Here is a 26,794-nt window from a genome sequence, read left to right on the forward strand (position 1 = left end):
GCCTGAGAATGGATAAGCAACTTGCTCAAATAAAACATAATTTAATGATTAAAGAAAGAAGAGAACTTGTAGTCTTTGGATATGAAATAATAGTTGTGTCAGAGGGGGAAACAGATAATCACTTTATAATATATATGAATATAATCATATTGTATACTGTAAATATATACAATCTTTATCATCAAAAAACAAAGCATTGTTTAAACACCACTTCCACACAGATAACAATTACTCATATAATTATTATTTTCTAATTACTTACTGGTTTTCCTTCAACTCCTCTCTCTCCAGGGTTTCCAGTCTTACCCTACACAAGATAAAGATGTGTAGGTCAAGTAACCCCCTCTCAAAATAACAGAAGAAACAATCGAAATTCTTTTATTTCTTACCACGATACCATGAGAGCCTCTTTTTCCTTTATTTCCTTTTTCACCCTAACAAAGAAGGTGAATTAGTAATAATATAAATTATAGTTTTACATATATTAACATTAATTCACAAACAGAAAATTTGTTACGTGTGGTAATGTGGTAAAAACTTTATGTTGCATGCATAAAATTAGATAAAATTTAGAACTATACATTTCTTTTTTTTTTCTTTTTATTGAGTTTATTGGTACAATCTAGGTATATAATACAGTTACATTCATTATTGGGATCCTGTACCTTTACATGATAGGTCTTGATTCTCATTTTTTTCCCCTTGTCCCTGCCTTCCCTTCACCCCCTCCTCCCCTCCCCATAGAACTATAAATTTCTAAGGTGATATATGATTTTTTGGAAGGTAGAATATATAGGCACCATAAAATTTTACTGCATATGAAATTAAGAAAATCAGTGATTACCTTGGCACCTTGTATACCTTGTTCCCCTGGGAGACCATCTGGTCCTCTTGGTCCCTAGTGGTAGAATTAATATCCTATTGTTAATTTGAAATGTTCTCCACTTTTGTGAAATTATCATGTATTATTACAAATAAAAATACTGTGTTCTGCTGTAATTGACAATCTCCTGGTCATAATCTCTTTTATGCCCTAACAACAGAAAAGAATATAGCTGAGTATATTATTGCACTTCTTTGTATGAGAGAATCAAACCAATGCTTTTCAAAAAGTTTTAGGCCACATATTAAATCAAATGACTACAAAATAGCTTTTTATAGTTGTTAAGGAGCCTGTAATTATGTTTATTATTTGTGTATTTTGTCTACTTTATTATTAACTTAGCAGTCAGCTAGATTTATTCTTAAAGTAACTATAAATTTATTTAAAAGTGGCCTGTATGTTCATCTAAATAGTCATAAGTTTCATATTTTTAGAATGGTATCTTTCTTCTCACATTACTAGGTATTGTACCTGATATGCACTACTAGACAACAATTGCTAGAAGATGGCAGAGACACAGCTTAATTAAATTCTACAGCCTCTAAGTGAACATCTATTGTAGCAAAGAATCATATTAAGTGGTATAATAATACATAATTATGAGAAAGTTTCTTCATTATAAAGCTTATAGAATGAAAAATAAATTACATAGGTGACTCTAAAACAGGTAGAAGTAGGCATGCCAAGGGCCAAAAGGAGGATTCAAAGATGCTGATAACCTTGGCATGCTTGTAAAGGGGATGAAGATATCTTTTTGGCAATTGGAAGTTCTCATGGACTTACTCGAAATAGAAAAAACTCAAGATAGAGCAACTTTATAAAAAAAAGGAGACAGAGGCATGAAATAAAGACACAAAGAATGAAAAAATAGTTTTGCCAGAGTACTGATTACATGTATAGAAATATTAAGAAATAAATATGGAAAAGACCACTGGGATTTAAAAGATGAAGGACTGGGGTTTACATTTAAGTCACTTGGCAGTGAGGAATGCTAGAAGATTTCTGTCAGAGAAGTGATACAACTCTCCCAGTACAACCTACGGATTTGTAAGAGTCCCCAAGGCTTCAGTGCCTTTTCTTATACTTCATCGGACATAAACTTTGGTAGTTTTATATCATTAAAAACTGCTTACTATAATAGAACTGTTTCCTCCCATATTCTAAAGATAATTGCATTCCTTGATTGTGGGGTACATTCATGGGTTTGGAATGATCACTCACATTCCTTGAAGATCTATAGCCCCACTGGTCCTATTAAAATGAAAGCCATAGCTGCAGACCTATAATTTCTCCGTTTGTATTCAAGGTAATCCATAATCTGTTCACAACTCTTCTCTGTTATATTTTCCAGTTAAAGTCTATAAAACTAAATTTTAGTCTAATTTACTGAAGCCTCCTATATGCTAGGCAAGCACTCTTATCATTGAGCTACACCTAACTCCCAAAACATTTTTTGATGAACAGTGGGTCAAGAAGGAAGTTAGAATGAAAATTTAAAAAAATCTCTTGAAACAAAACAAAATTGAGACACAACATAATACAATCTGTGGGATACAGCAAAAGCAGTAGTTGACAGTAAGTTTATGACAATAAGTGCTGTGTTAGTTACTTTCTTTATCTGGAACAAAATACCTGATATCCACAATTTAAGGCAGGAGAGTTTTGTTTTGATTTATGGTTTTCAGAGGATTCACTACAGTCTGCACCAAGGCAGAAAAGATATGGTGGAAAGATCTGGCAGAGAAAAACTGCTTATTTTACCATGTCCAGAAAGTAGTGTGTGAAGGGAGGAGTCAGAGAAGGAGATATACTCTTTGGTTTATACCCACAGTGATACTCCTTTTCCATCAAGGCCCCACCTCCTAACAGAACCTTTGGGTATGAACACGTCAGTGAAATAACCTACTGATAGATATAGCATCCTCATCACTCAATCACTTTCCAAAAGCCAAAGCTCTGAACACATGAGGCTTTTGGGAGACATTTCAGATATAAAAACCCTAAGTGCCTACACTAAAAAAAAAAAGATTTTAAATATGTGACCTAATGATGCATCTAACTTAGAACAGCAAGTTAAAATGAAACTCAAAGTTTGTAGGAAGGAGAAAATAAGATCAGAGCAGAAATAAAAGAGTAAAAAAAAAAAGTCAGTAAAATGAACAACTGGTTCTTTGTAAAGATAAATGGAATCAGCAAATCCTTAGTATAGCCAAACAACAACAACTACAACAACAAAAAGAAAAAACAGAGCAAAGATCCAAATAAATTAAAGATGGAAAACCAGGCATCACAACCAATACTACACAAATGCAAAAGACCATTAGAGATTATTTTGAAAGACTGTATATGAAAAAACTGGAAAATATAAAAAATGTATAGATTTCTGGATACATACAACTTACAAAATTTATCAAGGGGACATTAAAAACTGGAATAGAACAATAAAATGTAATGAGATTGAATCAGTAATAAAAATGTTTCTTAACAAAGCAGATGGCTTCACTAGTGAATTTTATCAACTTTTTAAAGACCTAATGACAATGTTTCTCAAAGTATTTCATAGAATTGAAATGGAGAGAACTACCTTTCCAAACCAGGCAAAGACCAAACTAAAAAAAAGAATTAGAGTCTCCTTAAAAAACATAGATGCAAAAATCCTTAATAAGATACTGGCAAACAATACAGAGGATCATCAAGAAGATCACACACCCTAACCATGTCGGATTTATTCCAGAGTTGCAAGGATGGTTCAACATAAATAAATCAAAAAATGTAATACACTATATTAACAGAGTCAAGAACAAAAACCATAGGATCCTCTAAATAGATGCAGAAAAAGCATTTGACAAAATTCAACACCCATTCATGATAAAACCCTGCCAAAAATTGGAATAGATGGTCTATATCTCAACTTAATAAAGGCTATCTATGAAAAACCAACAGCCAACATCATATTAAATGGTCAAAAACTGAAATCCTTCACGTTAAAATCAGGAACAAGACAAGGATGCCCATTATTACCACTCCTTTTCAATATGGTTCTGGAAATATTAGCCACAGCAACTAGACAAGAAAAGAAATCAAAGCAATAAAGATAGGAAAGGGAGAAGTTAAACTGTCATTATTTGCTGATGATATGATACTCTACATTGAAGACCCAAAAAATTCCATCAAAAGACTTCTAGACTTAATTGACACTTTCAGCAGAGTAGCTGGATACAAGGTCAACACTCAAAAATCAATAGCCTTCTTGTACACAAATAACAGACTCACTGAGAGAGAAATTAGGGAAACAATTAGGGTAAGAAGAATCAACATAGTGGAAATGGCCATACTACCAAAACTGCTATACAGATTCAATGCAATGCCCACTAAAATTCGAACAGTATATTTCACAGAACTAGAAAAAATAATCCAAAAATTCATTTGAAACCAGAAGAGACCTAGAATAGCAAAAGCCATCCTAGGCAACAGAGACATGGCAGCAGGTATAACAATTCCCAATTTGAAACTATGCTACAAAGCCACTGTGATTAAAACAGCATGGTACTGGCAAAGAAACAGACCTGAGGACCAGTGGAATAGATTGGAAGATACAGAGACAACTCCAGATGTACTCAACTACCTCATCTTTGACAAAGGAGCCAATCATCCTTGCTGGAGGAAAGATAGCCTCTTTAATAAATGGTGTTGGAAAAACTGGATTTCAACCTTCCACAGATTAAAACTAGACCCTTATCTTTCACCATGAACTAAACTAAAATCCAAGTTGATTATAGATCTAAATATTAAAAAAGAGACACTAAATTTGCTGGAAGATAAGTTAGGCAGAACTCTTGAAGACATTGGCATAGGAAAACACTTTATGAATAAATCCTCAGTAGCACAGGAACTAGAATAAAGAATCAACAACTGGGATCTCAACTTTTTAAAAAGCTCCTGCACTGCAAAAGAAACCATCAACAGAACTAAGAGACAACCTACAATGTCAGAAAATATTTTTACCAGCTGCTCCTCAGACGAAGGACTATCATCTAGAATATGTAAGGAACTCAAAAAAATCAGGCCCCCCAAACATAAAGACCCGATTCAAAAATGGGCATCTGAAATGAACATACATTTCTCAGGCAAAGAAGTAAAAGCAGCAAATAAACATAAGAAAAAATGTTCCACATCACTGGTCATTGGAGAGATGGAGATGAAAAGAACACAGATTCCACCTCACCCCACAAAGAATGGCTGAGATCAAGAAATCAAACAATAACAAATGTTGGTGGTGTTGTGGGGAGAAAGGAACCCTTCTCCATTATTGGTGCGAGTGCAGACTGTTGCAAGCACTGTGGAAATCAATATCGAGATACTTCAAAGAACTAGGATTAGAGGTTCCATTTGACCCAGCCATCCCTCTGTTGGATATCTTTCCAAAACAATTAAAAGAATCACATCAGAGAGATATTTGCACGCCATATTTATATTGGTACAGTTTGTAATAGCTAAAACTTGGAAACAGCCCATTTGCCCATGCAGCTGGAGACTGGATAAAGAAGATGTGGTTTTTATATAAAATGGAATACTACTCAGCCATAAAGAATGAGAAATTATGTCATTCATAGGAAAATGGATGCATATTGAGGTCATACTCAAGTGAAATAAATAAGTCACATGTGTAAATACCAAATAGTTTCTCTGGTGTGAAAAACTATAATTGTATATAAGATCCTAATGGTATAATTGACAATGTGAAATAGGAAGAAAAGGGCTAAAAGTGTAGGAGAAGTGGGAGGGGTAGGGGAAAGGAAATAAGGGAAAAGAAAAAAATGATCTGAGAAAATGATAAAATGGAAATAAAGTATTTAAATAGGGAAGGGAGGAGGGAGTGAAGGGAAGGCAGGGGTAAGGGAAAAAAATGAGAACCAAGACCTGTCATGTAAAAGTACAATATCCCAATGACGAATGTAACTGTACTGTATACCTAAAAAGTACCAATAGGGCTGGGGATTTAGCTCAGTGGTTTCTCTGCCTGCCTCACAAGCGCAAGGACCTGAGTTTGATCCCCAGTCCCACACACACAAAAAAAGTACCAATAAACTCAATGAGGAAAAAAAAAACAACAAACAACCAAACTCATTCTATGATGATAGCATTATACTGTTACCAATATCTGACAAGGATATAATAATACTAACAACAAAGAAACCTACAGACTAATATTCCTGATGAACATAGATGTAAAAATCCTCAATAAAATATTAGCAAATCAAATTATTCAACAGCATATCAAAAAGATCAAGTTGGTTTCATTTTAGGAATGGAAGGATTGCTCAACACATGCAAATCAACAACTGTAATACATCCCACTAACAGAATGAAGGATAAAAATAATACGATTCTTTCAATACCTGTAGAAAATGCAGTTGATTAAAGTCAACATCGTTTCATGATAAAAGCCCTTAACAAAGTAGGTATAGAAGATTTATACCACAAAATAATTAAGCCTGTATATGATAAACCATTAGCCAGCATCCTACTAAATGGAGACAAGCTGAAAGCATTTTCTCTAAGATCAGAATAAAGACAGGCTACTTACTCTCAGTTTTCTTACTCAAATAATACTACTAGAAGTTTTAGGCAGAGCAGTTATGAGATAAAAAGAATCAAGCCATACAAAAGAAAAGGAGGAAATCAAATTAGGTGTTTGCAAACAATATGATTCTATACAGAGAAAATGTAAAACTTTATTATGACCAATGTATGAATTTAGTAAAATAGCAAGATACAAAAATCAGTATACGAAACCAGTAGCTCTCCAATATACCAATAATGAATTTGTTGAAAAAAATCATGAAAATAATCCCATTCAGAAGAGCTACAACAAATATAAAATAGCCAGGTGTAAACTTAACCAAGGAAGTCAAAGACCTCAATGATGAAACACACAATATAGACATTAAAGAAATTGAAGACATAAAAAGATGGAAAGACCAAGTATGATCATGAATTTGAAGAATTAACATTGTTTAAAATTTCCGTTCTATGCAAAATGATCTATAGATTCAATGTAATTCCCATAAAAAACTAATGACATTCTTCATAGATTAGGGAAAAAAATTCTAAAATTCATCAAAAAGAACAAACGACACAGATAACCAAAGCAATTTTAAGCAAAAAGAGCAAAGTTGGAGGCACTACAATACCTGATGTCAAGTCATACCATAAGCCATATTAATGAAAACAGCATGATATCAGCATAAAAACAGATACATAGACTATAATAGAATAAAAATCCCAGAAATAAACCCCTGCATCTACAGCCTCTTCAGTAGATGGTACTGGGAAAACTGGATATCCACATGCAGATTGAATCTTGACACCTCTTATCCAGTACACACATCAAGTTAGAATGGATCAAAATAGAAATGTAAGACCTGAAACTCTGAAACTTCTAAAAGCAAACATAGAAGGAACAATTCAAGGCATTCCTACAGGGAATAACTTTCTGAATAGTACCCCCAAGACACAGGAAATAAAAGCAAATTTGACAAATGTGGTTACATCGAGCTAAAAAGCTTATGTACAGGAAAGGAAGTGATTAACAGAGTGCAGAGACAATGTATAGAATAGGAAAAAATATTTTCCAACTATTTATCTGGCAGAGTAATCTATAACATAAACTCAAAAAACTTAATCATTTCATCTGACAGAGTTAATACACATAACTTATAAACAAGTAAAAAAAAATAATATGTAATCCACTTCAAAATGGGCAAATGACCAGAATAGTCGTTATTCAAAAAGAGTACAAATTGCCAATAAACATATGAAAAGCTTCCGAGTGTCATTAGTCCTCAGGGAAATACAAATCAAAACTACAGTGAGATACCATCTCACTCTAGTTAGAATGGCTATGATATAAACAAATCACAAATGATGGCAAGCTTGAGAAGAAAAAGGAACTCATACACTGATTTTGGGAATATAAATCAGTACAGCCACTATGGAGAAAAGTATAGAGGCTCTTCAACAAACCAAAAATAAAACTTAACATATGTCCCATTTATTGCACACCTGGGTATATAGCCAAAGGAAATAAAATCAGCATATCAAAGATATTCCTGCATGCTCGTGATTATTATAATATTATTCACAATAGCTAAGGAACAGAAACAGCTTAGATGCCCACCAGCAGATGAATGAGTAAAGAAAGAATATATATGGAGCCATAAATATTGAAACCCTGCCATATGTAACACAATAAATAGAACTGGAAGACAATATATTATACGAAATAAGCCAGACACAGAAAGACAAGTACCACATATTCTCTCTCATATGCAGAAAATTTTAAAGGCAAACTGAAGGCAGGTTACTACTGATTACTAGATAGAGGTAGAAAAAGTAATTGGATATGATCAGTGCATAATTTATAAATACATGGAGATACTACACTGAATACCATTATTATGTACAATTAATGTGTTAATAAAAAAGAGAAATGTAAGTGTGTTGGAGTAGAGAAGGAATAGTCATGGAAGATAATGAGTTCAATTGTAGATCACAACGAGGCAGAAATAGCCAAGGCTAGTGACAGAAGTCATTGTAAGGTTAAATGGCAGCAGCCATAAGGACAAAAGCTTCAAAAGGCTCCCTAGATACAGAGAAATAAGTTTTAAGAAAATAGACAGTTTGTTCAAAGATGGCAGATGAGTTTCATCTGTTGGATGAAAGATTCAGTGGCTGCCTTGATATAGAGGTAGAAAAGGCTATATGTAACTAGAGCATGTGTCATAATCATTTGCCAGTTTCTTGTCCTTGCACATAGTGTCATGGCTTGAACTAGCACCAACATTACTCTTTAAAATGAAGCAACTAAAAAAATAAATAAAATAGTGAAGCAGCTAAAGTCCATAGATGTTAAATCAATTGTCTAACTTTAGATGTTCAAAGACAGTTTTGAATAATTGTGCTATGTTAAGTTTGTAATTTTTTAAAATGTTCAAATGAAATAAAGATTAACTTTACTAACAAATAAATTCAGGCTGGAATGGAAGAACTGAAATGTAGCAGGTGTTTACAAATGATTCTTAAACATTCACAAGTGAAACGCCAATTATTATACTTGCTCTTTCTAAAATTAAGTACTCACAGTGTTTTACATTTTAAATACTTTAACTTTGAAGAATACTTCACATTATTTTATTTTCTAAGCGAGGACTATGAAGAAGAGATTTTTTTTGGCCTACAGTGATAAAAATAATCACATTTAGTTTAAAAAGGCTAAATTAATGAAATTGCATTAATTAGAGATCATAAAGCCTAGAGTTGCTGGCTAAGGCTTTAAGGCTGTCAGAACTCTAGGAAATGCTGTTACTCTGTATACTTCAGGCAAGAGTAAGCTAGTTAATTAAAGGTTCAGTTTTATTAGCGTCTGCAAGCTTCACTCTGATACTGGTTGTAGAATTTATTCTACTGCTTAGTGTATATATGTGTTTTGATTCCTAAGAGAAAAATAAGCTTATGATAAGCTCTAAGAAAATTAGACAAATAGTATTATAATCCCTTATTTTGGTATGACATTATTATTTTAAAATAACTTTAAAAATATCTCCAGGATATCTCGTGGATATTCTCTTGGAGAAGGTAAACTGGCTAACTGGGAAATCTAATCTTATTTTTTATCTTCTTAAGAAAGCTAAAGTTGTTTCTACTGAGCTAGTACTGTAGTGAGTTCTCAAAACTGGAATAAAAGTCTGACAGTTTAGCTACTAACTAAGCATGTAAAATAGCAACTACTTAACAGGCAGGCAATAATCTTAAAAGTTATCCTAATTAATGAATGCTCAACTTAATCTTAAATGCATTATATGACAGAAGACAGTATCGCCATTTTACCTAATGCTAAAATTAAAAGAAACAATTGATTAAAATATTAACATATATATTGCACACTTATTTACTTAGGAAGACTTTTATGAGGACTCCAAGCCATATCTAGGACCTCTGTAATAAATTATGACAGTGTAAGTATCTTTGAATGGAAGAGACAGCCTTTAGTACGAGAACAAATGTCCATGTAACATTCATTCATTCATTCATTCATTTGGTACCGGGGATCAACTTGGGACCTTGCGCTTGTGAGGCAGGCGGTGGCGCCACTGAGCTAAATCCCGGCCTGACTCGTGTATTTGTATTTCCTTTAACTGCATGTGTCTATCTTTGCACGATCATTCTATTAATTTTAAGTCACTCACATGCTAATGAGACAGCAATTCTTTCATAGTTCTTGATTTTCACAGCCGGAACAAAATGTTGCATTAAATAAAACTAACATTATCAGTAATTTGAGGGAAAAGTTTCTTATAAACTTTCTTTCTAGAGGAATAAACAACAGAGGGAACTTTGCTGTGCACTTAGTGAGAGCCAGGTAATACCCAACACCGAATCTTATGCAAATACTACTGATGGCTGTTTCACCCTAAATGGTGTATATTCTTTACCCTATACGATATATGGTCCAAAATTCAGAAATTTTACTCATATCCATTTTTACTTCTTTCCTAAAAACCTCACCTAATACAGTATTTTAATCTTTGTCATCCACTTGAATCTCAAGCAAAAGAGTCAGAATTACAAGTTGCTCAGTTGTATTTTTCTATACCACACATCAGAAAAAGAATACACAATTTAAAGCTATCTCTTGACCAAAGGCTCAATTCATAGGCAGGTGGGAAGATGAAGCTAACTTTGTCATATGAGTCATCTCTTCTGTTCAGGCATGGTATAGATGGACATGGTATATATGTGAAATACCGAAAGATCAGATGTTTTAAAGTGTGTCAAGAATCAAATGAGCAGATGAGGGGCAGCAGCTGAGGATGGGCTGATTCTCAGGGACCCGACAAAGTAAGCCACTATCTTTCCTGTACAGGTGTAGAGAATATGTTAGCCTATATTGTCCACATAAGTGATATAATTTGTGTATTATATTCATTGCCTTTGGTAGATTCAATTATTTTATTTCACTTAGCTGTTCTTCATTAAATGTAGCAGGTAAAAAAACAGTATGTAAAAGAATATTTTAAACTTATGACTTGTCTCCCAACTAAGGTCTATAAAAGGAGTATTTTCAGCCAATTTTGTCTTTTTCAGCTGTGTAAGAGGCAGGATCTACAGCCTTCAAAATAGGTTAGCAAAACCTTCACGGTACTAGTGTGTTTAGGTTGTTTATTGAGTTCGCAGGACATTGTTGCTGACTTGACTCTCCTTTTTCTCTGGAAAAATGTCAGTATTGCATAATACTTTAAGAGCCACTGGACTATGTGTCATTAAACTGTAAAATCCATGTGATCTAGATCGTGGAGTAGTTCATTTTGAGTCCTTCACAGCACTGGTACAGTGTTTGAAAATCTGTGAAATTAGTAAACATCATATATGTTGGATATATAGGTAAACAAGAAGCAGAAGGGCAGGCAGAATCTTTGTGGAATAGTAGTCCTACTGCTCATCATGTTCATGTAGTCTTCTGGTAACAACACGAATCACAGACAGAACAGGGGCATATAACCATGATAGTTCTTCGCGTGGTCTTATGACAAATGTGCCTATAGAAGAGTTTCCCTTCAGTTTCCCTTGATGGATGTGTACCAAGAAGAGATTACAAGTGTGCTGAAAAACTTGACTTCAGCCTTTATTTTGGCAGAGAAGGGGTGAACACAACAGCCCCAGCCATTTATCTCAATAGGATATACAGTATTCTCATTTTTGGTGAATGAAAAAATGTTAGGAAGCATGAGTTTGGGATACTGGGATCACAGTCGTCGTGGAAAAGACACTGAAAAGTGAAGAAGTAAAAGTGAAAATACAAGATGACTATCACAGTGAAATTCCCAATACTACATTCTTTCTTTGGTACCTTTTTTCCAAGTGTCCATTGGTTGCTTAAAATATTCCACTAAAGAAATCCCTCCCTCTCTTTCCCCTAATAATAGTCTTTATTTCTAAAACACGTTCACTGCTTGGAAACCCTTGAATAAAAATTTTAAAAATTATGGAAGGTCACTTTGAAGAGAATAAGTAAAATGTATTCGGAAGATAAAAATAAAGTAAACCATTTGAGATATGAGAGTTGAGGGCAGACAAATCAGGAAAGAGTCATAATTTACACACGGATCATTGTGAGGTTAGAAAACAGTTGAACAAATGAACTTTCCGTTATGACTTCATGAGATAGTTCAAGTGTCTCAGCATGTACTGTGATTGTCTCATAGCTTCTGCATGAATAGTCAGTAAGACCTATGTTAATTAATAAGAGGCAGAAGTATTTCTCCTTTCTCTTCTAACACAAAGCTGCCTAAACTTTTCTATGATTCATACAGTCTAATAAACTCATTTGACTTGATGTATTTATTGAATGCAGGCTACAAACAACTAAATGACACTGGGTACAAATCCTCTATTAGCATTTTGGTCTTATTTTTAATCTCATTTAGGCTAAAATATCCAGTAGGGTTATTTATAGTCTGTAAATCTGATTCCAGGGAGGAAAACAGTTTTTCAGAAAGAAATAATAATGAAGAATGCTTTACTCTCTTTAATTTTCACTTAAAACACAGGACATGAAATGAGAGTTGCCATTGGTATTTCAAAGTGGAAATTTGGGTTTACTCCCCAGTAACCCTTGCCTCACCTAAAAGTATTTAACATTTAAATGACAACTTGAAGAGAAAAAGATTTTTCTCATTTAATACCGTGTGCATTATTATTAGGTAATAATGAATATAATGTCGATGATTTACAATTTAATAAACTTACTCATTTTTAACCTTCATTCTATTTCTTACTGTTCTTATTTTGTTATATTTTTCCTTGCTTTTCAAGTCTGTTATAAATAGAAAAATAATTTATTTAACAATCTGCACAATTACAATTCCCCCAAAGAATGGAACTTGGGTTGGTAATCAGAAAAATCAAGTCTATATGAGATAGTTATGCAGATAAAAATTATAAATATGATTTGTTATATTTTATTTATTCATTTTTTGGAGACAAAGTCTTGCTACATAGTCCCTGCTTGCCTTCAACCTGCTATGTAACCCAGGCTGGCCTCAAATTCACAATCCTGCTTCAGCCTCCCAAATGCTGGGATTATAGGTGCAAATCACCACACCTAGTGAAGTATAATTTTAAATTAAAAATGATTTATCTTATTTCAATTAATATAAGGAGTTCATCTAATAAATACAAAAGAAAAACTAAACATATCTAAGCATAATTCTAGAAAGTATGGAGCTATTTTTGAGTTCTTATTATTATGAAGTATTATTTTTTTTAGTTCAATGTTCTTTTCCCATTTTATTACTTACTCTTTGTCCTTTAGGACCTGGACTCCCAGGTGGTCCTCTGGCCCCCACATGACCCTACATGTTGCAAATTAAAAAATCGGTTAGGGAATTCATAGGAAAGTTATCAGAATAGTAATGAAAAACCTTCATATAACAGAAAATTTGCCTTAGAAATTTTAAAAATAAAATTGATTAACTGCCTTAAAATATTAATTATTAAATAGCATGCTTTAATCCACAAATATTCTTATCTTGACATATTCAATTATTTGGAAAAAAAAGTCATTTGGTATGAACAAAGAACATAAAGCTTTTCATATTCACTAACCAAGGAACTTTAGGGAGGGACATACACGGAGTGACAGGGTGAGGAGACACTACTAACCAGTTAGACCAGTGCAATCCATCTGGCCCATTGAGAAGCAATACTTATCACTGTAAGATTGCTTTACCATTAATCTAGGCAATTATGATAATCCTGTCAGATGAAAATAGATTTCTGTTCTGAAACTATGAAAAATAAAAAATGTTGCAAATTAACATGTTACAAGAAATAGCTTGTAGTAGAACTTAAATTCTATTTATCATCAATTACAATGAATTATTTTTATACTTCATCTTCAGTAAAGGCTTAATTAGAAAATGAAGTTTATTTATCATTAAATATTAGGTAGATAAAAATATACTGAACCCAAGGGCCAGGGGATATCTCAGTGGTGCCATCCCCAGTCCAAAAAAAGAGAAAAAATATACTGAACCTTAGGAACTTCAGATTTATTTATTTTTTATGTGAGTAACAAGGCTGGCAACTGTGCTCCAGACTAATCTCTGTAATTTTTTAAATTCATTACGTTTATTGGTACATTTTAGGTATACATTGTGATCACATTCATCATTGGGATTTTGTACCTGTACATGCTATATCTTGGTTCTTGTTTTTTCCCCATTTCCCTTCCCTCCTTTCCACTCAGGTACATTTCCTATGAACTTTAACTGGTTGAGAATAATTACAAAATTCTAAGAAAAAATGCCTAAATTTATGCTTGTGATTTGTTTATCAAATATTTGGCCTCAATTTTAGTCTTGATCACTGATCCTGTTTTCTTATCTGTGATTTAGTGTAAAGTTTCAATATTTTCCAATTTAGTTAACAAAACTGAAATTGACTAATATACCAAGTGTGAGGAAATTCAAGATACCATGACATATTCCAGATGATTTTATATAGTCTGGGAGAGAAACAGTCACCACTACTTTACACATGACTTGTTTTCAATGAAATAAAGATAGCACAAAAGTGAAGAATTTAAAGTGAAACAGACAATTGAGAAGGGATCATAAAGTATATTCTGTACTCACAGGTAATCCCAATAGTCCCACAGGTCCTGGAACCCCAGGAAGACCTGGATATCCCTATGATTTAAGTCCAAGAGAAAGACATAAAGCCAATTATTTGCACTGAAGACAAACTAGTGAATTATAAATAGTAACTAAAAAGATAATTTACTAAGATCTGCCTCTTCTATCCAAGATACAAGAGGCCATAGGAAATATTCTGCAGAAAGACTATGAAAATAAAAAAATTATAGAACCATTTATTCGAAGTTCTTTGCCTTCAATAAAATTTGTGAGGTAGAGTCACTGTTTATTAAAAAAAAGACCATTCACTTCATCTTTCTGCAGATTATCTTATTCACAGGTGTATGTCACAGATTATGAAATCATACACTTTTCAAAGAGGCGAAGGGATTCCACAAATAAGAAAAATGAATGTGCTCAAATGCTCTAGGCTGTCAAACTGTAGAAGGACCACACACTCTTTAGTATTAATGTTAGTTCTGAGAATACCTTAAATTTGATTTGTTCTATGTGTATGTTAAGTTTACAAGCTTACAGAAACAGGTGATAGCTAAAAAAACTTATATAGCTTTCTTGATAAATGTAAGAATTAAAACTGAGCAATAACAGGTAAAATGAATTTGTAGACAGTATTTAGCTCTATCCAACATCCCCTTTGTTTTGTGATTCATGTTTGTGACTTTACTGATAATAACCATTCATTTTAGTTTCTCACACTTAGAAACTATATAATAAACCAAAATAGGGAAGCTAAATAAAAAAAAATGTCAGCTGTTACTATCTCAAAGAGCTAAGAGAATGATTTCTGGGTTCTAAACATTGAAGTGCCAAAGATTAACGTATGATCACAAACTCTTGAAGAGTGATGATGATATATGTCACATAAACTACAAGTGGTACGTAAGTGGATTATAATTGAATTTTCTTTTTAATTCATTATAGCTCATTTACTGTGGTTTGATCCTTCTAAAACTACACAATCATTTGATCAAGTCATCTCATTTGTATCTTTTTGGTACCTTGGTGCCATGTAATATTTCTAGTTAAAACAAAATGTTAAAGGAAATTAATTATGAAATAGCTTTATTTTACTTATTTAAATTCTATTTGAGGGAATTCTATCTATAAAATATCTTAATTTTATTATGTGCTTTGGAAACATTTTTCAAATCACTGAGCTCTTACCATAATACCCTTCTCTCCCTGCAGACCCAGGGACCCTGGACTTCCACGATCTCCCTTTTAAAACAATAAAGAAAAGAAGGTAACATTGAATCGTGTTAATGAGTAACGATTGAGCTAAAGCTAGAAAGGAAAATTGTTAGAATCACTCCATATGTACATATCTTGTCCTAATTTTTCAATGATTTTTTAAATTTTGAAAATTTGCCTTTTTACTCTAAAATTGCGACTTTTTAGTATATGTGCTGCCGCAGGGAGCACTAAAATTGCGACTTTTAATATAATAAAATTCTCTTAAAGACATCTTCAAGGAAAAATGCTAAATGTCTTATTAAAATTAAGAAAATATAAATCATGGATAAACAAGACATAATATTAAGCAAGTACCATGTGGAAGATTTTTTTTAGGTATAAATGCTTACAGTTTTATGCAATATACAAAGTTTGAGAATAAAGTATCAAAGCATACTGAAAATTAGCTAATCTATATAGCCACTGAACAAATTTATTTCTATAGCCTATCTACTGTAAATAAGCACCACAGAAATAATTCTGGCAGATTATGACAATTAAATCTGCTTTAGCAGATGAAAAAGATTAAACTGATTCACATTAAAGTTCCCAGGATTGTAGAAGAGTTAACCCAGTGCAGAATTAAGTCTACATGAAAAAATATAAAACAATCTAACTTTTTTTTTTTTTTTTTTTGGTACTGGGGATGGAACTTGGGACCTTGCACTTGCGAGGCAGTTGGTGTAACCACAGAGCTAAATCCCCAGCCCCTAACATTTTTGATAATAAAAAATACAAATATATTAACCACATTATACTAAATGAAAGGAGAGAGATTTTAAAAACAGTTTACTCTCTAGCAATTGCAAACATGTTACAGGATAAACAGAGATCAATTAGAGGATAAATGAATTTTAAACTGTGGTACAGTACTTAGATTCTCGCAGGAAGGGAAGAAATCAGGAGGGATTAGAAAAATTTAAAGAGACTTCATAGAGGAGATGGGAACTCAGCTGAGTCCAACAGTTTGGTTTTGAATAGAGGGAAAAGGAGAAGATACTGTAGAAAAAGAAAACAGTAAAGATGGGAAAATAGAAATAAGAATACATTAGAAAGGGCAGCAGTAAATGTAAGTTAACAATATTCTCCTCTTTCAAAATTGATTCCTGAGGGTGGTTTGCTATCATACAGCAGATTTAAATAATACTTTTTTGGTCACACTCCTAGACTATCAGTTTCTTTTTTTCTTCTCATACATATTTTTAACCAAAAGGATATTCTGTCTCTTCAAAATTAGAAACAAAGCTGTTATCTGTATTTCAATGTATTTAAGAGTTTCAATAGTGGTAATGAGATAGAGTTATGCTTTCCAATTAGCATAAAGTACACTATGAAAGAATAATATAGAAAAAACTTCAAGAGCACAATCCCTTTTCCAACCAATTTAAATGATAAGGTAGTTACCTTTTATTTGTTTTATTTTATTTTATTTTTTGGAGGCACAGTCTCACTATGTAGTTGAGACTGACCTGGAGCTCACTATGTAGCCCAGGCTGGTCTCAAACTCACAGTGATCCTCCTGCCTCAGCCTCCCAAGTGCTGGGATTATAGGCGTGCACCACCATGCCTGGCCATGTTTTATTTGTATTTAAAGAACTGAATTTAGGCTAGAATTCTTACTGTAAAACAAAGCAATGAAGTACCTTTTCTCCAATGCTTCCAGTTATCCCAACTTCTCCAAGTGAGCCAATGGGTCCCTTTTTGGAAAAAAAAAATGTAATACATGAATATTACATTCCTGTTGTAGCATGCAGGTCTTAAATCATCTGTAATCATTACTTTTCTGACTCATCCTAAATTTTATTTTGAGGTATAATTCCTCCTAGCAAAGGTACATGACATTTGACTGTATATGAGAATTCCTTTATTCATTCAGCCAACAAATACAGTCCATACATACACACACATCTAATATATGGCAGGTACTATGCTGGGAAGCAACGAGTTTCAAATTCAAACATATTCTCTGCCTTGTGAACTGATAATCTACGGAAGGTCATAAAAAGCCTTTCAGTTTTCATATCTGTTTGATGTAGATATATTCATTTAAGAAGTCATGTTTGTAATTTCCTTCTTTGAAAGCCCCTCAATGCATAAGTGTAGGAAAAAAATAAAGCTCTAGATGGCTACATACAGTTCAGGCTGTGGAGGGGCAATTTCTGGAGGACATTAAGTCTACATCAGCAGAATGCCTGCACAGGCTCACCTAGCGGTCTCTGTGCAAATAACATACAGTAAAAGGAAGGTCCATACTGGTGCATACACATTATTGTGTTTTGTTTGTTTTTTGGTACTGGGGATTGAACTTGCGACCTTGAACTTGCGAGGCAGCTGGTGGCACCACTGAGCTAAATCCCCAGCCCATTTATTGTGTATTTTTATTATAAATTCAGACTGCCAGGAAGGCTGGCTGACTGAGGGGTCCTGACTGAGCATGACTGCTGAAATAGTATTTAGGAGGCTGCAAGGGATACTTAAGCAGCTAAAAATGGGAGGGATGCAAGTGTGTGCAATTAAATGAAGAAATGGACTATGGCTAAGTGGCTGGGCATCTGGAGAGATGATGTGAGCAGAGATGAGCTGGTTAGCAGCAAAGTAAAGATGTCTACCAGGTCTACTTCTCTGTATCTTTCCTTTGGGCTGCTTGTTTCTCAAGTGAACCTTCCCACTCTGAACTGGTGACAACAGAACAATGAGAGATTAGAATATGCCCATTCATTGACTTATTCATTTGCTCAATAAATATTTGGTGCCTACTCTGCCCGACACTTGTGCTGGTTGCAGAGACTCCATTGCTGAACAAGACAGATCAAAATCCTGACCTGATGAGTGAAAAAGTCTTGAAACAGGGACAAACGACTAAATTTAAAATTATAAATTGTGACAGAAATTAATAAAAGAAATAACTGTGATGCAGAGGTCGAAAATAAAAGATACATTTTAGAAAATATGGTCAGGGAAGGCCTGAAGCCAGCACTTAATTTGTAATTCAAAGAATAAAAAGAGACCAGCCAGCCTAATGCGAAAGAATGTGATCAGTAACACTTTCAGAGTGAAGAAGACTCAGGTTTATCTTCCTGTGTCTTTACAAATTATCTATTATTCCTACGTTAGGCAGCATAGAAAGCAAAAAGAATTAACATAGAACGAATTCTAAGAGGATAATCTTTTTCCTGCTTGATTTAAATAAGGAAATTACCTTTCACTTATATTTAAAGACATATTTAAAGACATATCAACATTTTCTCCTTCAATAGACACCAAGTAAGATTTTCATATAATATTTATTTCCATGTGTAAACCACTGAATCATGCAAAAATGGCTTGCTATATAGAATCTAGCTGAAGTTAATGCTTGGGCATGATTTTATCCATCCATATCCATACCAATATCAAATGATCCTGGGGACAAAAACATTAAACATTTTATATATGCCTGATTTAATCCTCATAGTCACCATATTTGGTAGTATTATCAAGATTCTCTATTGCTAGATGAGGTAGATTAAACATATAGTAAAAATGGGTTTAAGTGGTTACTGAACATTGGAAATGTGGTTAGCCAAATTGCATGTACAAAGACCCATCAGATTTTGAAGATTACTACAGAAAGAATGCAAAATATCTGAGTAAAAACTTTATATTGATTACATATTATAATGTTCTAGATATACTGGTTTAAATTAAACATTATTAAAATCATTTTCACCTCTTTTAAAAGGATCACTAGAAAATTATATATTGGGCTTGAATTTGTGACTTGCTTTGTATTTCTGTTGGACAGTGCTGATCTATACTCTTAAATACTATGCTAATATTATTGCTTATATCCAGTTGGAAGTGATTCAATATTTTATTATTGTGGTTTTTCAATTTAAGAAATTTAACATCTTCACTTTGAGGCAATTAATAATCAACCCTATGCTCAATGATCCTACCTGGATCAGATAGAATAGTGAAATGGCCTTTTGAAGACTTATAATACTAGCTATGTGGCAAGATCGTGTAGGGCTGGAGCGAAGTTAAGAATCAGCAGCATTCATTATATGGTATTGTTTTTCCCACACTGAGGATGACCTGAATTCAGCAATCAAGGCAGAAACATGGGAGTATTAATATTACTCCTCTTGACCCACCAACAAAATTTATGCTTCTTGTTCTGGTGACTTTGTGCTCTGCAAACTAAAGGACTTAGTTCCAGGGGGAAGAATGCTTCTAGTGGGAGACACAATAAGTACACTGAACTGGAAGTTAAGACCACCATGAAGCCACTCTAGGCACCTTATGCCCTGAATCACCAGGTAGGACAAAAAAGGAATTACTGTATTAAAGTGATTGATCCTAACTCCCATGTGGGAATTGGACTGATACTTCACAGTGGAGAAAAGGAAATGTATGCCTGGAACACAGACAACTCCTTAGAGTATCTCTTAGCATTGTCATGCTCTGTAATTAAACTCCATGGCAAATTTTAACAACTCAATTCTGCAGAACTACTAATGACTCCAACTCTTCAGGAATGAAGTTTTGTGTATTCCATGTCTTAGTCTATTCAGTCTACTACAACCAAAATACTGTACTATAGCCCGGGTGGCTATAATAATAAATACTTATTTTTGCCATTTCTGGAAGACTTGAAAATTCAAGGTCAAGGAACTATCAGATTCAGTGTATGGTGAGGGTCTCTTTCCTGGTTCATAGACTGTGAAGTCCTCATGATCTAATCACCTCCCAAAGGCCTGCCCCTAATGCCATCACATTGGTGATTAGGATGTCAACATATGAATTTTAGGGAAGATAAAACATTTATTCCATAATAATTTCAACAGGTATATTATCCAATCTGCTGAGGTGCTTGGTGAAGCCAAAGGGAATCCAGAATGAGTGATGGAAGAAGGTAGTTTAAAATATCCATTAGGTCCATATGGCCAGTTTAGAAATGAAGACTGTAATTGTCATGAGTATTTACACATTATTGTGTTATGAATATGTGTATGTGTAGCAAATACCTTTTTCTTTCCTCTTGTTCATCATATAACAAAAGATGTACTGACATTTTATCTTATGGTTTAATTATTGTTAAGTTTATTTCACAGTTAAGTTATGGACATGGTTAGTAAATTCCATTGAAGGACTTACCACCTCTTCTGGAGGAAGGGTTAGTAAGTTTTTGGTTGTAGGCATGTAGAGTGAGCTTGTGTGATGTGTGGTTTGTTCCCTATTTACTCACTAATGAAAAGAAATGAACTTAAGTGCTAAGATTTTTAAATGAGAATTTTATATAGAAAATTTTATCTATATCAATCATGTATCAATCAAGATTTAAGATTCCTAGTATCAGATGATCTTGTAGCCATAGTTTGTAGAATTATAACTTTAACTTGAAGATTAAATATGGTTTAAGGAAATGCATCAAATTGATGAAGAGTAGACTTGTGCTGGTGAATATCATGTGTCAAAGTGAATGACACCGAGTGCCCAGATATTTGCTTATAAGTTATGTATGGGTATGTAGTGTTTGTGGATGAGATTAGCATTTCACTAGGTAGATGAATTAAAGCAGATGCCTTCCTCAATGTGGAATGACATCAAACAGTTTGTTGAGGACCTTAGGAGGACAAAAATGCAAAGGTAAGGAGAATTATTTTCTGTATAAATGTTTAAGCTGGGACATCAGTCTTTTGTCCTCAGCCTAAGACTTACACAACTGGTGCTCCTTCTTCTCAGGCCCTGGAACTCAGAATGGAACTACAAGGTCTCCAGATCTCAGTATTTTGGATTTAGATAGAAATTATACCATCAGTTCTGCTAGTTGCCAGCTTTGAGGACTTGACCTGGAATTACACCACTAGCTATCCTAGGTCTCCAGTTTGCAGATGGCCCATTGTGGGACATCTCAGCCTCCATGATCATGTGAACTAATTCCTTATAAGAAATCTGCATATCTGTATCTGTGCCCCATTTTTCTGTTTTTTTCTAGAAAACCGCGATGAGTACATCAATCAAATTTGAGCAGGAACAATGAAACAGAACTATCTGTTGTGAGACAGTAAACAAAATAATAGAACCTGAACACAGACTAGTTTTGATGCAGAAAATCAGAAAAGTAAAAACTGCTTCTAACACATGTGATCTAGGTGAGTAGATGAAATGAGCCAGTACTATGAGTTGGTTTTGTCTCCCAAGGGTTCCTGTGTTAGAAGCCTGGTTCCTACATGTCACTTTCAAGAGGTATTATGAACCTCAAAAGAGGTAGAACCTAGTAGTTCTTAGGTCACTGGGAACACTTCTTTCTGAAGAGATTAAGGTAATTTTCATGGGATCCAGAGCTAATTTTTGTGAGAGTGAGTTATTGTAAGATCAAGCCAGACCCCCAGGCCACTCTCTGGTGTCCTGTCTGGTTCTGTCATCTCTCCCTGTTGTATGTACCCCCGTCATGATGATGCTGTTTGCAAAGAGGCCTTCAAAAGAATGCTGGTGTTATACTCTAGAAACTCCAGAACTGGAGCTAAATAAATCCTTTTTGTTTACAATGTAACCAAGCCCCAGTTATTTCGTTGTCATAAGAGAAAATGGACCAGTACAGCCTGTGTCCCATTCCACAACTGTATCCCATATATGCCAGACCAGTATCATCTATGAAGATACTGCACTTTAAAAGAAATGTAATTAGATGCTGGGATAAAAAAGGAATTTTATGTAGGAAATTCTATCTATCTAAAAATTTAAGATTCCTAGTTTCAGATAACTTTGTAAATATATACTATCATTCTTAACCTGTTAACAGTTTACCCTGTTTCTTCTGGACCAAACAATATGAAACTTGTTTGTTATTTATTCAAAACAAGGGGCTGCAAAAAGGTCATTTGCAATTTAGATTAGGTGTAAAGGACCAAATAATTGAAAAATATGGGATAGTGAAACGCCAACCAAGATATCTATCATTGACATCTTCACCATTATATTTAGTGGGTAGACATTTAATTGAAATTAAACCACCCACAGAAAAAAAAAAAGGAAAGGCCAACTGTAAAGTGTGTTGTTCAAAGAAAGGCAATACTGCAAAAATAAATTTGGAAAGAGTCTAGGCACTACTGTCCAGGCTGTAATGTTGCATTGTGTATTGAATGTTTGAAGATATACCATTTACAGAAAACTTATTGAATAAATTAGATAAAGTTGTCATTTTTGTATTTCCTGTTATATTATTTAACAAAAATTAATGAAAATATTCCATTTTTGGTCATTATGTATTTAAACAATTGGACTGGTAAGTGATTAAAGGTGAATATTGCAGAGAATCAGGTAACTGTTACAATATTTGAACCTAGATGAATGCTTTATTCATCACTAATGTCTCTTATACATGGTTCATTTCACTTATTTATACTACCAACCTGGTCCCAATCAGGGCATTTCAGTTTGTTACCCTGATGTAAATATTAGAAGATACAGTCAGTTAGAAGGGCATAATTGGAATACATAGTCTCTCACTGAAGAAAAATACAAGGCAGTTCAAATTCTTAGGGCCTGTGACCGTTAATTCTGATATGTCAACTTCTTTGGGTTAAGAAATGCCTAACTGATTCCTGCGTGCTTCTGGGTGGTTCATGGGAACCTGTCTTTGGATATATGGTCTCTTGCCTGCTCATCTCTGGCCCTGTTCCTCTGTTCTGCTGCCCAGATGCCATGAACTAAGCAGCTTCACTCTGCCACAATCTTCCTCCTTGATATTCCTGTCTTGGAGCCAGCTGACTATAAAATGAATTTCCCCAAACTGCGAGCCAAGTTAAACCTTTCCTCCTTTGAGTTGTGAATGTTGGGTATTGTGTCCACCAACAGGAAAGCTGACAAGTACAGTCCCAGAAGGCATCTTTAATGAAATGTAAATTTGAAGAACATAAATTTGAAATGGTTTCTTTGCACTATTCCAGGACTTTAAAAGTCTAACAAAAATATATGTCAAATCTGATGATACCACAAGCATTGGCTTGAATGTGGGGAAAGATGAACTCATTCACAGCAGGAAGGCATGTAAATCGGTACACTCATTTGCAAGCAAATTATTGTATATAATAAAAGTGAAGATACATTTAACCCACCATCTACCGTATTTATATCTAGGTTTTACATGGTTTTATACTCTCACATAAATATAATAGGCAATACATAGAACGATGTACATTATAGCACTACTTATGTAAAAACTCAGTGATGGGGAAACTTTCAGAGCATTCATTGATAACAACCAGCTGTAGCACGTGTGTCATAGGTTTGCCTCCACTGATCTAGATTATAAGTATAGAAAGAGCTCAAGTGAAATCTGTTATACAGTGGGGAACTCAACACTAGATCACTCTATGTCAGCATGGATTAACTTTTTAAGAATATAAGCTGTCTCATGTACATACACCAACTACACACAGGCAATATAAAAAGTATGTATTACAAATATGGACAAAAAGAAAGGGGACCACAAATGGGTTGGGGGAGGGAAGGAAGGGAAGGAACCAAGTGTGTCATCTACATGTATCAACTCTCCACACGGGATGTAAACATTATAAATTGCATATATGCACTAATAAAATTTTTTAAAAAATATACTGTTGAGTGAGAAAAACAAAACTTTTTCAAAAAGTTATGTCATTACTATACAATTTTGTGTAAATTTTCAATCACATACAGTACTTTCTCAATGTCATAAACACACATAGGAATTACATATACAACTTCAGGATTTGTGGTGCTTATACATATTTATTTGTAAGCTTTCTGTTCCACTCAATTGATTATTTGTGTGTTTTTTCCCTTTGTAAATCTTTTCAAAATTTTCTGTTTTCATAGCTGCATTATTACAGACTGAAAATAAGTAAGCTGACACAGTTGTAGATTGGTGATAAGAAATTTGAACTACACAGTCTTTTAGTATAGTTTACTTTTTAAGTATGTATTACTCTTTAATCTGAAACTATCAACACTTGGAAATAATAGGTGAATTAGACAAATACATTTAAAGCCTACCAAATTTCATCAAATTTAATATGTCACTGATTGTATGATAAACCAATATATTTTGGATCTTTAGAAAAATTTCTGTCAAGTACCTGTAATTCATCAGTGATAGTAAGAAATATCCCAAATTTTAAAATGTTAATATGTGAAGAAAAAATGGTATGATAGATTACATTAAAAATATCTACTGCTCCATTCGGTAAGTCACTCTTTTTTTTCTAAGCCAGGTTCTTTCTTTCACTCTCTTTTATTTTTCTGCCTTGGACTAACCATATCCCAAATTGGCACCATGCCTTAAGCCTGGGTCTCAGAGTGCAGATGATATGTAACAGACCTACAGGCCAACCCATAGCAGGTAAACCATAACTAATAAACAGATATTTGCTCTTAAAAGTCACTGATATTTTGAGGTTGTTTCATACTGCAGCATCATTTAGTCTAAGCTAACACAATATGTATTTTTAAATTGATGAACTATGGTATTTATTTACATGAGAAACAGATTATTTTCTTCACAGGTTTTTACAGTTCCAGATGTTAACAGTCCTGGGGGACAGTGGATCCACATCAAAAAATACCCTTATTTTAAAAATTACATAGTAGGGGAAAGCTACTTAAGAACACTTGCATTGGACTAGAAACTTGATCAAAAATAACTTTCTATTGTGTTATGCTTAAATGTTTTAGGTTTATCTGTCCTAGCAGCTTAGGTTATCCTAAAAACACAATGAATTAAAATTAGTGTTGACATGAAATTGAAAAAAATTTAAAATTATCTCAATTCACCTATTCAAACAATAGCCTCACAGAAATCATTCAATAAATGAAAATACCAAAAAGTACAGCAAAGCAAATTCTAATTTAGAGAGTAAATCATCTTTTTCAATAAATGCAAAATGATCCAAGGAAAATAAAATTAAACATATTTATTTGTTCATGTTCAGGAGTTTCAGAGGATACAAGGATAAGTAAAACATACCAGTGAGCTCCTAATTTAGTAAATTGGAATAAGCCAAGCACATATTTTGTATGAGAGAATAAAAATTAAAATTCAAAGACGGGAGATTACAGGTGGCTAAGAACATGAGGAAAGGTGTATTTGTCAACTTTCCTTTGTTAGGACCAAATGCCTGACTTACATGACCTAAAGGACAAAAAGTTTATTTGGGCTCAGTGTGAGAGGTCTCAGTGCATGGTTAGCTACCTTCATTCAAGGCAGAAGCATTATAGTTTAAGGCATGGCAGAAGAGAATGTCAGAGGAGGAAAGCCGCTCCATTACGGCACCCAGGAAGCAGAGAAAGGGAAAGAGCCTGAGAGAGGATGAGGCCAGGGAAAGAAAGTCCCCAAGGTCACGCCTCGGGAGTGTGATTTAGTAATCTCCTAGGACAATTATGGAGAATGTTTTAGAAACCGAGAGCCCAAACTGCAACTCTGAACCCACTTATTTATTGCAAGGTGCCAACGCTGCAATTAAACCTGAATACTAAGGGTTTAGATTAGAAAAAGGAACTCAAACATTAACATCTTTTGTTTAAAAAGAAAAACGGTAACACACGCGCCATACGTTTGGTACCACTGTCCTAACCATCTCTAAAGCCAATCAACTTGACAGTCATGATTAATTATCAAAAAGGAATTTTCACAGAAGGCAGCTTTTGAGGTTTGGCTACAGTTTGATAAGATGTAATGGTGAAAGTGTAGAGAGAATGATTTGAATAGAAGGTGGGGAGTAGCAAATGGTAAAACATTTGGCGAATGTAAAATTAATCCAGGTTATCTGAAATACAGGACATGTGAAGGGGAATACATTGGGTAAATACATATCAGTCATGTACTCTTGAGAGCTTCAGATGCCAAGTGAACAATCTGAATTTGTGGCGTTGGCAGACAAATGTGTATTCATAGAGGAATCGTGTGTTTTGTGTAAAACATGTACTGAAGAGTAAT

The 26,794-nt window shown here is 33.9% G+C and overlaps 1 protein-coding gene across 8 annotated transcripts in view; it reads right to left on the reverse strand.

The window, feature by feature from the left end:
* Col24a1 (collagen type XXIV alpha 1 chain) overlaps nt 1-26,794 on the reverse strand; it is a 304,025-nt gene that overhangs the window by 123,217 nt on the left and 154,014 nt on the right. For all 8 annotated transcript variants that reach the window (XM_019209372.2, XM_019209374.2, XM_019209375.2 and 5 more), the window contains 7 exons: nt 17,478-17,531; nt 15,766-15,819; nt 14,581-14,634; nt 13,243-13,296; nt 845-898; nt 390-434; nt 263-307 (listed from right to left, as the gene is read on the reverse strand). In XM_019209372.2, coding sequence (XP_019064917.1) covers nt 263-307; nt 390-434; nt 845-898; nt 13,243-13,296; nt 14,581-14,634; nt 15,766-15,819; nt 17,478-17,531 — 360 coding nt within the window. The remainder of the gene's footprint in view (nt 1-262; nt 308-389; nt 435-844; nt 899-13,242; nt 13,297-14,580; nt 14,635-15,765; nt 15,820-17,477; nt 17,532-26,794) is intronic.

This window comes from Fukomys damarensis, unplaced genomic scaffold, assembly GCF_012274545.1.
Source record: "Fukomys damarensis isolate Sample0158 unplaced genomic scaffold, DMR_v1.0_HiC HiC_scaffold_33, whole genome shotgun sequence".
In the NCBI taxonomy this organism is placed as follows: Eukaryota; Metazoa; Chordata; class Mammalia; order Rodentia; family Bathyergidae; genus Fukomys; species Fukomys damarensis.